The sequence below is a fragment of the Rhizoctonia solani genome, chromosome 1 (genome assembly GCF_016906535.1).
Source record: "Rhizoctonia solani chromosome 1, complete sequence".
NCBI classification, from domain to species: Eukaryota; Fungi; Basidiomycota; class Agaricomycetes; order Cantharellales; family Ceratobasidiaceae; genus Rhizoctonia; species Rhizoctonia solani.
In genome coordinates, this window is record NC_057370.1 from 638,275 (window position 1) to 649,365 (window position 11,091).

The following is an 11,091-nucleotide window of genomic DNA, read 5'->3' on the forward strand; positions in this document are numbered from 1 at the left end:
TCCAGTTGCATATATGTCTAAGTCATTCTTGGGAGCAGAAGCTAATTATGACACACACAACAAGGAGCTTCTTGCAATCATCAAAGCCCTAGAAGAATGGCAAATCCTCCTAGAAGCAATGGATAAACCAGTACAAGTGTTCACCAATCATTGTAACTTGGAATACTGGATGCAAGCCCAAACGTTCAACCACAGGCACACCCAATGGCGCATATTCCTGAGCAACTTCAACTTTGAAATCCACTATCACCCAGGAAAGCAATCAGGAAAACTGGATGCCCTATCCAGGAGAGCGGACTATGTTGACACCCCCCAGGAGCCCAAAATTATGCTACCAACCAAGGTCTTTGCCAACACCTCCCAGGAAGAGCTAGAAATTGTCACAGAAATCTGCTTCAAACTGAGAGAAGACCCTTCCCTCAAGCCAATTATCCAATTCCTAACTGAGGACGCTGACAATGCACCACCTTCCATCTGCAAGGCCTACCAAGACTACAACTGGGAAGAAGATCCTGGCAGGCCATCCAGGACAACAACAGACCTTAGAGCTACTCAGTAGGAGTTATTGGTGGCCAGGAATGAAATCCTTGGCCAAGGAATGGGTTGAATGCTGTCCCACCTGTCAAGCCAATTGCTGCCCCCACGCACCAGTCATTGCCCTAAAACGCTTAGAAGTTCCCCCCTTCCCTTTTCACACAATCTCCTACAACTTTATCACAGGATTCCCCAAGTTGCAAGGATTTGATACAATTCTGGTGGTCATAGATTCCTTTTCTAAATTTGGCCACTTCATCCCAACAACCAAGAAATTGTCAGCCAAAGGTCTAGCAGAGTTGTTCATTTCACACGTCTGGAAACTACATGGATTGCCAGTAAAGACAATTTTGGATAGAGGGACCACATTCACAGGAAAATTCCTCAGGGCACTGTACCAATGCCTTGGGATCAAACCAGCCTTTTCATTGGCCTACCATCCAGAGTCCAACAGACAAACAGAAAGGGTCAATCAATTCATTGAGTTCTACCTTAGGTCATATGTGGCAGCAGATCATTTGGACTGGTCCACTTGGCTACCACTAGCAGAATATGTGTACAATAACGCCAAGCATGCTGCCACAGGGAAGACTCCATTTGAACTGGTCTACGGAAGGAACCCAGTCATGAACCCATCCAATGTCCTGGCAAATGTCCCAGAAACCAACCACGTGGCCAATACTCTTGCCAGTGAATGGAAGGAAGCAGAATCTGCCCTAAGGATGACAAAGGAAAGGATGGCAGGAATCAAAGGCATAATCCTAGAGTATTCTATTGGAGAAAAAGTATGGCTAGACGCAAAAAATGTTGAGATTTGTTTGAACTCCTACAAACTAGACCCCAAATGCCTAGGACCTTTCAAAATTACCAAGAAAATCTCCAGCCATGCATATGGCCTAGAACTCCCTGACACCCTGAAGATCCACAATGTTTTCTATGTGGGATTGTTTTCCAAAAGCCATGAGCACCAAGCCAGCCATTTCCAGACCAACCCCCTCTGGAAACAATAGAGGAGAAGAGGAATACAAGGTAGAGCAAATTATTGACTCAAAAAGGCAACAAGGAGAATGGTTCTACCTGATCAAATGGAAGGGTTACAGCCCAGAGGACAATTCCTGGGAACCAGAAGAACTACTGGAACACAGCCAAGACAAGATAAAGCACTTCAATCAGGCTAGACTCAGAAAGGCTTGTGACGCTGCCAAGAGCCTTTAAGGGGGGGCAATGTTACAACCTCAAGACCTATACCATTGAATTTGGACAATTTTTCTATTATTTTAGCATTTTTTATGGACTTAATATCTTTTGTTTTTCATCACGTGATCTTGGCGCTTATTATGCCAAGATGCCACACCAAGATGCCATGCCAAGGGCGCTTAGGAAGAATCCATGCTTCTGCGCAGCGTGCAGCACGCTTCTTATTCCATCCATGTACTTCTTTTCTCATGCGCACTAGGGCACGGTAAAAAAGTCAGCCCGACTTTTTCACCGGTTTATTAACCGAAGGGCGGCGGAGATGGTTTTTAGCATACCGTTTTAAACTCTTATTAGCATTTGGCACAGCCACATGCCTTCATAAGCGCCGGCCCTTTTTTGACCGTAAAGAAGTGTAATTAACCGTCAAAAATGTATATAATAACATGTAAATAACTAAGTGAAAGACCAATCAACCTCTTCAGGATCGCCAGAATTACTCAAAGGTGGCTGCGTTGCGCCGCTCCTCTCGTTACGTGCTGATTCTGTTGTGCGCAAGCTTTCGGGGACCTTGTCCGACAGCGAGTCCTCAATCTCGGGGGAGTCGAGATTCACCAAATCAGCCAACTCAAAAATATCCCCCAAGGGTGAAGCTTCCTCTCGCTCTATCTCGTCTAACCATGTGTCTGCGTTCTCCGGGTACTCATCGGGGTCGTTCTCAGCCGAGGCCTCCTGTGCAGGCAAGCCGTCTACTTGCTTTGAACTTGCCCCAGAGGCTTGCTTTAGGTCTCGAAAACGAACTCGGGTAGGACCTTTCGCATTCTGGTGCAATAAGTACGTGTTAGTTCATAGATGTGAAATATATTGGAATCTGCTTACCGCCTCTTTCCACCCGTAGAATTGCCGAATCTGGGTTTGCCGCACAATCGTCGCCACGTCCTGCCCATTTCGAAGGCCTGAGTTTAGCCAAGTAAAGGTTGAAACGGTGCGCTCGTCGGCCATTGAATTTGCTGTGATCGCAAGCAACATGAGAGCGAAGTGCTGTTAGGGCATTGTAAGTAACAATCAACTGTTTAGTAAAAACATCGTACTGCTAGAAGTCTGGCCATTGGATGCTCTTTCAAGTCCAGCCACCAGGTGTATGCAGCAGTCTCCCGACCAATCTTTGCCGAAAACGGGTAGTTGGACGACCCATACAATAGAAGCTGTTGCCGGAGAGCTTCCATGGCTTCATTGGCGGTTGAATATAATCGGCGTACCAGACCATTGGGAGCGCCATCCCAGTCCTTTCGGAGAAGCCTGAATAGACAAGTACCAATCCGGCGAGCATAGCGGAAGTGGGGGCATGAGATGAGAATTCATCAGATCGATTCAAGGTGATCTTGATAGAGAGTGGGTTAATGTTCTTCAGCAATTGCGAATCACGATAGTCTGAAGATATTGCATTAATTAGAGCTGGTTATCTGTGAAGTCAATATTGATACACTCACATGGATCCAGATAAAATGCGCAGACATAGCAGTCGTCTGGAGTCTCATTAATCAGTTGGTTGAATCGAATTGTGCATGATTTGATGATTGAAGAAACAGTCTCCGAGTTCTCAAGACCGTGAGAATCGCTGGCAAGATGTTTCGAAACAGCTCCAAGGGCCGCAGAAAAAAACAGGAGCACATCAGCGAGGGTGGCCGATGCAGACTCAAGGCAGGTGATAGCTCGGAGGATAGGGCTAAGTACAGCTGTGAATGCAGTCAGTTGCATCTCGAAGCATATGCTAGCTGGTGTATTTGGTATGAAGTAACGATTACAGCCCTAAAATGAGTCAATGATGAGTAAATAGATGCGCATATATGCGTAAATGCTTACAGGGATGTCAATAGCACCCTTGGAAACCAAGCGTCGAATGAGCCCCATGCATCGAAGCAGAGACAATGCAGCGTGTCCCACAGTTCCAAATCGGGTTTTCCCAATTGATTCTAGACCACGCAAGATTCCTTCAAGCTTTCGTAGCTGATCGAGTAGTGCCTTTGCGGAAGTTGATTTCTTGAAAAAGTTTAAAACCTGACGAAGCAAGGCTATTGTTTAAGAAATATCTTTAGCATATATTTGGATGACGCTTTTCAGAGTACATACCTTCTGAAACTCCGGAATCTTGCATATATCCTTCACTAAAAGCGACAATTTGTGAGGGCGTCATTGAATGGCAATGCACCGCAGAACTCCGCTAAAAGCCGCCGAGCAAGGACAACGTTTGCTGCCCCGTCGGTAACAACAGCTACGAAGCGTTCGGGTCCAATTGACTGGATGATTTGCTTAGCTAGGGATGCAATATGTTCCCCTGTATGCGACTCCAGCGACACGTCCTCACCTCGCATCAAGAAGGATCGGCGGGACGGAGTTGATACATGGAATGTATAAACAGAGCATGAGCGTCGGGTTGAGCCACCGTCGAGGGTAAGTGTGAGGTTGCTTTCCTTCTTAAGAAGCGCAGTGGCCTTTTCAAGAACCAGTGCCGCTTCCGCTGGTATCAATGCATCAACAAGCGTTGAAGACGAAACCGGGGTGTATCGAGGATTCAGATGCTCAATCACTGCCCTAAATTCTTCACGGTCAACGATTGTTGGAGGCGTTCCGGCAGCACAGACCAGTCGAAGGATGTCAAAGTCGAGCTGAGCCTTCAGTTGCTTTCGTCCCGACGAAGAAGCTAAGTCCTTCACCAACGAGGGTTTTGTGACATTAGACGAGTGAGAGGGGTTGGTGGATTCTGGGATTGAAGATTCAAGGTCCGAGGGCGGTGGCACAATAAGGGAGCTTGGGGCTCGATTGCGTAACGCAGTACTAGCCTGGCGACGCAACGGTGGCTCCATAGGTGCATGCGGTTGCATGTTTATATGCGTGTTCGGTTGCGAGGGGTCGCCCAACTGAAAGAGCAGCCCTTCGTAGATCCAATACAGCGGTGCTTCTTAAGCTGGTCTTGGTCTCGGGAATCATAGCAGAGCGGGGATAGCTGGCGAGCCAGAGGGTCAAAAGGACGGCCAGAAGATGGAACTGACTCCGGGATATCAATCCAAGGAGGCACATAGGTAATTGAAGTCTTCTGTTTCTTTGCTGGGCGCTTTTGAGAAGTAACCAAAGCGCCCAGATGGCTCTTGTCGACAGTTTCAGTAGGAGCGGCTCGCTTGCGGGAACCCTTTGAGGGAGAAAAGGCAGGTAATGGAGCTTTGGAGGAAGCTGTATGCGTGGTTTCGCGAATGGGAAGCTACATATTTGGTGAGTCTATGCTATGAGGCGATCGAGAATTCACTGACTGGCTTGTTAGAGGCGTTGTACGCGCTCTCCGCTGCTGACAGGATAGCTGGGCACCAGAGCTGGAGGACAGAATCGTCTGGGAACATTCCAATGTACTTCTCAAGCAGATCAGCCAATGCAGCAATGCCGGGTCCGCTTTCAGTAAGAGTGATTCCCTGGACTTTGAGTCCAAGGATATTCTCCAAATCGGCGTTCACAGCGCCATTAATTGACTCAACTCGCTCCAGGGAGCTCTCCGAGGGTGAATAATGACGGAAATCAAAGAGTGGGGGGTCATTGATAGGGAGCGGGAGACCCAAAAGGACAGTGCAAAGGTAAGGAAAGTCAAAGGAAGACATGTTAAAAACAGGTGAGAGCAAGTGATAATTAACTTGGCTGCATCTTAGGTGGCTTTATATAGGTATTCTCATTGGAACTTACGGTGGGGACTACCCCTCAAAAAGGTACCAGCAGCTCATGGGCTAGGTCCATAGTGTCACCTCTGAAACTGCTTACATGCAAAGTGGGTATATCTGTTTGCTTTCCAAATATATTCCCACTCGGACTTATGGTCAATATCTCAAGGTACCGTGCCTTGTGCACCTTGGCAGACCCAGGTTCCTGAGGCAAGCCGGTTGGTTATTCACCTCCCGATAAATGTTATTTACATGCTCTGAAAACCCTCCGGGCCCGGGGATGATAATAACAGTAAATAACAGTTATTTATACCGGTAAAAAAAGACAGGTTAATTACATATTGGTTTTTTACCGTGCCCTAATGCGCACAGACCATGTAGATAGCACCCCTTTGTCTATATATACAGCAGGAAAATTGCTTGGAGACCCCAAGTCAATTTTACCTTGTCTCATACTCATTGAGGAGGATATTCCAGCCAGCTAAGTAGCTGGCCCCCATCAGTAGAAACTTTACCCCTTACTTGCGCTTACCACACCTCCCAGGCCTAAGGCCCCCTTGTTGGCAGTAGTTAGTAGTAGGATGCCATAAGCATCATCAGTATAGCCTTTGATAGTTAGTTAGATAAGCATTGTCTGTAGTAGTACGGCCTTAAGCACCTGCCCCAGTACCCACCTTACAGTGGTGTACAACAAGCTGTTAAAGGCTTGTGTGTATATGTCAATATATAAGAGTGGATAAATGGATGCATTAGAAGCGTCTTCACAGGGTGCTTTTATACCCTGAGAAGATGCACAAACAAGTATATACATGATTGATACCAAGAGGGGGTACAGGAGGTACATGTGGCAACTGAAACACTTTGGAGAGCCAATACTTAGGTACATAGTAAACAAACAACAGATCCTAATATTTGCCCCAAGGCAGTATTTACCTGTGTGGGTCCTTAGATGTCCCAAGGCCAAGTGTTTCATCCTTGGAGTAAACAGTCCCAAAGGTAGGAAAACACTGTACTGGGTACTTACAGTAAATAGAGCATAACTCCGCCAAATGTGGTCCGTTTTGGGAGTTTGACCCAGCGTTCTGGAGCGCACAAACAGGCGCACCTAAGCGCAAGCGATTCGGCAGTGTGGGATGCCCGGGTGATGGAGAAAAGGCGCATTTATTGCGTCAGCGCTTAAGTGCTGATTAAGCGCCGGAGCACTTGCCTATGCGACAGGGGGACCCTGAATATTTCTGTGTGTAGCCACAGGATAGAATCTTGAATAATAAATACTACAAACAGGAGAAATATTACCTGCTACTGTTTATCTACTCAGATGAATTTATATATATTTGAATGAGTGAGAAAACACCATATATGCTAAAGATATTGCATATTAAGGGTATTCCTGAGGTTTATAGGTTTTGCAAAGGTTGCAATTGGATAGAGGGACCTTGAAAACTTTAGTTTGCATGTTTATCTTATTTATTTACTGTAAGATTACTAGTGTAATTAATAAAATAAGTACAGATTATTGAAGAAATGTCATATCCATAACGCTGTCCCTGACACCAAGCAATGTACCCATGGACGTTCCAGAAGCCAATGACTTGGCAGCACAAATGGAATCACAATGGAGGGAAATAGAATTGGCACTCCAGCAATCTAAGACACAAATGGTAGCCAGGGAAGAAGGAAGCCCATTAGAATTTGAAATTGGGGAAGAGGCATGGCTAGACGCCAAAAACCTCAAGATCAAAACTCTGAGCCCCAAACTTACCAAACAACAGGTGGGACCCTTCAAAGTCACTGAAAGGATTTCCAATTGTGCCTACCAGTTGGAACTGCTGCCTTCTATGCAAGTACACAACATATTTTATGTGGGGCTACTATCCAAAGTGAAAAGGGACAAGAAAAGGGCATTTGAAAACAGGCCACCACCAGTCACTGTGGACAGAGAGGAGGAATACAAAGTAGAGGGAATCATGGACATGGAAAAAAGGAATGGAAAGTGGTTTTTTGGGGTGAAATGGAAAGGCTATGGATCAGAGGAAAATACCTGGGAGCCAAGGGAAAACCTCAAGAATGCTGAGAAAATCCTGAAAAATTTCAAAAAAGAAATAAAGGAAAAGGCCCTTAGAGGGGGGGCAGTGTTGTAGACACACTTATACCAAGGACATTTATTCCAATTTTCTCAATTTTAAACAAAGTCAAACAAACAACATTTTTGATCACATGACTTTGGCGCTTATATCATACACTAAGTGCCAAGCCATGTCCCCTCCCACGCTTATTCAGTACACATAGCCACCTCCACCTATGATGTCATCATGAACATGTCAGTGACATGTATGCATGAGTAAGGCCAACTGCAGAGCAGGGTTCTTATTGGATTCAATATTTGATATAATGTATTTGTAAATAGCTAGTAGATAGAATATATAAGGAGGCCAACCAACCATGGTAATACCCAGGTCAATTACCTCTTGTTGCATCCCCACACTGTACAAGGGCCTTAAGCCCAGTAACTTACTTAGTAGATACTTAGTTCACTGCCTTAAGCGGCTCTCTCATTGTAGATACATACTTGGTCCTTGCCTGTAGGGCTTTGGTCATTGTAGATACTTAGTTAGTTGTTGTAGGGTAGCTTGTCACCACCTTAAGCGGTATTCTCACTGTACCCCCCAGCCACAAGTGCCAACACCCTTGACGTCCCACCAGATGTCTAGGACAATTCCCAATTTCTTGATTTTAAACAATAGGAAACAGACTATATTTTCAATCATGTAACTTTAGCACTTATATCATATGCTAAGTGCTTTGCTACATCTCCTCTTCCACTTACTAAAGCAATGTGGCCACCTCCACCTATGACATCACAGATGACATGTATGCATGAGTAAGGCCACTGATGGAGTGGGCTTCTTATTTGGTTTGGTTTTGCACACTCTATTTGTGAATACACTGCCATGCTTGTTGTCATGCCCTAGAGGCTGGACCACCTTGAAATCCACTAAGTTGAAGAAAATACAGATATATGTGCTATTTCATGAAGAATTGTGGATAAATGCACTTCATTTAAAAACAAGTGCTGAGTGCTTATTACATGAGCAAATCACATGACCTTTAGTTATGTCTTGTTTTAAAGTTTAGAGTCATGTGACCTTATCTTTGTTATTATGTTTGTAACTGTATGTAATATTCCCCACCACAGTTGAATATATAAGAAGGGTTCTGAAAGCCTCAAGCCTCAGAACTCAACTTCTTATCCCCATCCCACATCTACTACCCTAAGTATTACACTCCCAGCAACAACACCATCAGACTTGCCTCTTTTTCTGATATTTTTACTATTCTTTACAGACTCTTTATCTATACTTTCTTAATCATGTGATCTTGGTGCTTCACATGCCAAGATGCTGCACCAAGCCCTTGCCAAGATACTGTGCCAAGGATTGGCTAGATAACAAAGGAGCTTCTGCAGCTTCTGCACAGCCTGTAGCACAGCTCTTATTACCACCCTTATACTTCTTTTCCCACCTTATCAATTTGTAATTACTTACTCCCTTGTGTATATATACCACAGGAAAATTGCTTGGAAACCCCAAGTCAATTTTACCTTGTCTATCATCACAGACAGGTACCCAGTAGTCAACCAGTAACATTGGGACCATAAGTCCCCTTACTCATCAGTAGTTAGTTGTCATTGGCCTTAGGCCCTTCTCATTGTAAAACTCCCCATCCACACCACCTTATGTAGTCCCTTCAGTAGTCAACCTTAGACTACACTGAGCAGCAAAAGTATTGCAGGTCAGGAGAGGTTGAAAGTTTATCTCCATTGCTCAGCAGCCAAACAGTGAATCCCATCCAAGTTATACTGACACATGTGGCCATTGTAACACTATGTCTTAGCACAAAATCTTACAAATCTATCAAGAACTAAGCTCCTGTTACACTCCCTTAACATATACCACAGGAATCCCCTATTTTTTCTATTATTTTTAGTATTTTTTCTGGACTTCATATCTGTTGTTTCCCAATCACATGACCTTGGCGCTTATTATGCCAAGATGCCACGCCAAGATGCCAAGCCAAGGGCGCTTAAGAAACATCCACGCTTCTGCGCAGCCTGCAGCACGGTTCTCATTTCACATGTACACTTCCTTTCTCACATGCACAGACCATGTAGATAGCACCCCTTTGATTATATATACAGCAGGAAAATCACTTGGAGACCCCAAGTCAATTTTACCTTGCCTCTTACTCATTAGAGAAGGTAGTCAGCTAGCTAAGTAGCTGGCCCCCTCAGTAGTACCAATGTTTACCCCACTTATCTCACCTACCACACCTCCCAGGCCTAAGGCCCCTTTGTCAACTGTAGATAGCAGTAGGTTGCCTTATGTAACAGTAATTTAGCCTAGTCAGTAGATTACATAAGTCTTGCTTGTAGTAGTACAGCCGTAAGCGCCTGCCTTTACCAGCGTGTACCCACCTTACAGTGGTGTACAACAGCTCCCAACCCCACTTTTGCAAATTGTGTTGAGCATCTTACAAATCTGCACATAACTGATTGTGCAGTTCAGTATGAGTTCTGGTTTTTTACACACACATACTCAGTTATATGGGCCATTGCTGGACAGAGTATTAGCTTGTTTCACCCATTAGGGACTATATAACAGAACTGTCTTCTCAGGGCCAATAAAAGAAACTCAAAATTGCAGTTGCATTCCACTCAAGGCACTGTGTGGGCTGGGGGTGCTTTGGGGTATTTCAGGTGACTGCTGGTACCCAGTGAAACAGTTTCCATGACATTCCCATACCTGGGACTGGCAATATAAGAGATTGCAGAGGGTCAGGCTGTATGAGCTGAAAATGGAAATGCCACTCCTAAGCTGGAATCCAAGCCAAATGACATAGAACTTCTAGCAGCAGTAGACACAGGTGAAGAGTATGCTGAGATCAATTATCTATGGCAGCAGTGATGTGTACACAAAGATGGCATGCAGTATACACAGAGATTGCAGCCAATGGGTTGGGTCTCAAATTGAACATGTTCTAACTCTGTGATTGTCAATCATGAAACAGCCAGTTTTCCATCATAAGGTCTGTCTTAGAGGAACCTTCTACTGTATGAGTTTCAACCTCTTCCAATTGACAATCACAGAGTTAGAACATGTTCAATTTGAGACCCCACCCATTGGCTGCAATCTCTGTGTATACTGCATGCCATCTTTGTGTACACATCACTGCTGCCATAGATAATTGATCTCAGCATACTCTTCACCTGTGTCTACTGCTGCTAGAAGATCTATGTCATTTGGCTTGGATTCCAGCTTAGGAGTGGCATTTCCATTTTCAGCTCATACAGCCTGACCCTCTGCAATCTCTTATATTGCCAGTCCCAGGTATGGGAATGTCATGGAAACTGTTTCACTGGGTACCAGCAGTCACCTGAAATACCCCAAAGCACCCCCAGCCCACACAGTGCCTTGAGTGGAATGCAACTGCAATTTTGAGTTTCTTTTATTGGCCCTGAGAAGACAGTTCTGTTATATAGTCCCTAATGGGTGAAACAAGCTAATACTCTGTCCAGCAATGGCCCATATAACTGAGTATGTGTGTGTAAAAAACCAGAACTCATACTGAACTGCACAATCAGTTATGTGCAGATTTGTAAGAT

The 11,091-nt window shown here is 44.9% G+C and overlaps 5 protein-coding genes across 5 annotated transcripts; 3 read left to right on the forward strand and 2 right to left on the reverse strand.

The window, feature by feature from the left end:
• Positions 1–13: 13 nt before the first annotated feature.
• Positions 14–559, forward strand: RhiXN_03692 (uncharacterized protein; the record flags this gene model as incomplete). Its single annotated transcript, XM_043323509.1, has 1 exon — positions 14–559. The coding sequence occupies one exon, from the start codon at positions 14–16 to the stop codon at positions 557–559; it is 546 nt and encodes a 181-aa protein (XP_043175928.1).
• Positions 560–598: 39 nt separating this feature from the next.
• RhiXN_03693 (Retrotransposable element Tf2 protein) lies at positions 599–1,749 on the forward strand (the record flags this gene model as incomplete). Its single annotated transcript, XM_043323510.1, has 3 exons — positions 599–602; positions 652–1,480; positions 1,545–1,749. The coding sequence occupies 3 exons, from the start codon at positions 599–601 to the stop codon at positions 1,747–1,749; spliced, it is 1,038 nt and encodes a 345-aa protein (XP_043175929.1).
• Positions 1,750–2,184: 435 nt separating this feature from the next.
• RhiXN_03694 (uncharacterized protein) lies at positions 2,185–4,592 on the reverse strand (the record flags this gene model as incomplete). The annotated part of the gene is made up of 8 exons (XM_043323511.1): positions 2,185–2,550; positions 2,608–2,769; positions 2,820–3,014; positions 3,044–3,159; positions 3,219–3,537; positions 3,592–3,786; positions 3,859–3,893; positions 3,938–4,592. 8 exons carry the CDS (start codon positions 4,590–4,592, stop codon positions 2,185–2,187), a joined length of 2,043 nt encoding a protein of 680 aa, XP_043175930.1.
• A 20-nt stretch (positions 4,593–4,612) lies between these two features.
• Positions 4,613–5,372, reverse strand: RhiXN_03695 (uncharacterized protein; the record flags this gene model as incomplete). Its single annotated transcript, XM_043323512.1, has 2 exons — positions 4,613–4,984; positions 5,034–5,372. 2 exons carry the CDS (start codon positions 5,370–5,372, stop codon positions 4,613–4,615), a joined length of 711 nt encoding a protein of 236 aa, XP_043175931.1.
• A 1,625-nt stretch (positions 5,373–6,997) lies between these two features.
• RhiXN_03696 (uncharacterized protein) lies at positions 6,998–7,570 on the forward strand (the record flags this gene model as incomplete). Its single annotated transcript, XM_043323513.1, has 1 exon — positions 6,998–7,570. The coding sequence occupies one exon, from the start codon at positions 6,998–7,000 to the stop codon at positions 7,568–7,570; it is 573 nt and encodes a 190-aa protein (XP_043175932.1).
• Positions 7,571–11,091: the final 3,521 nt, after the last annotated feature.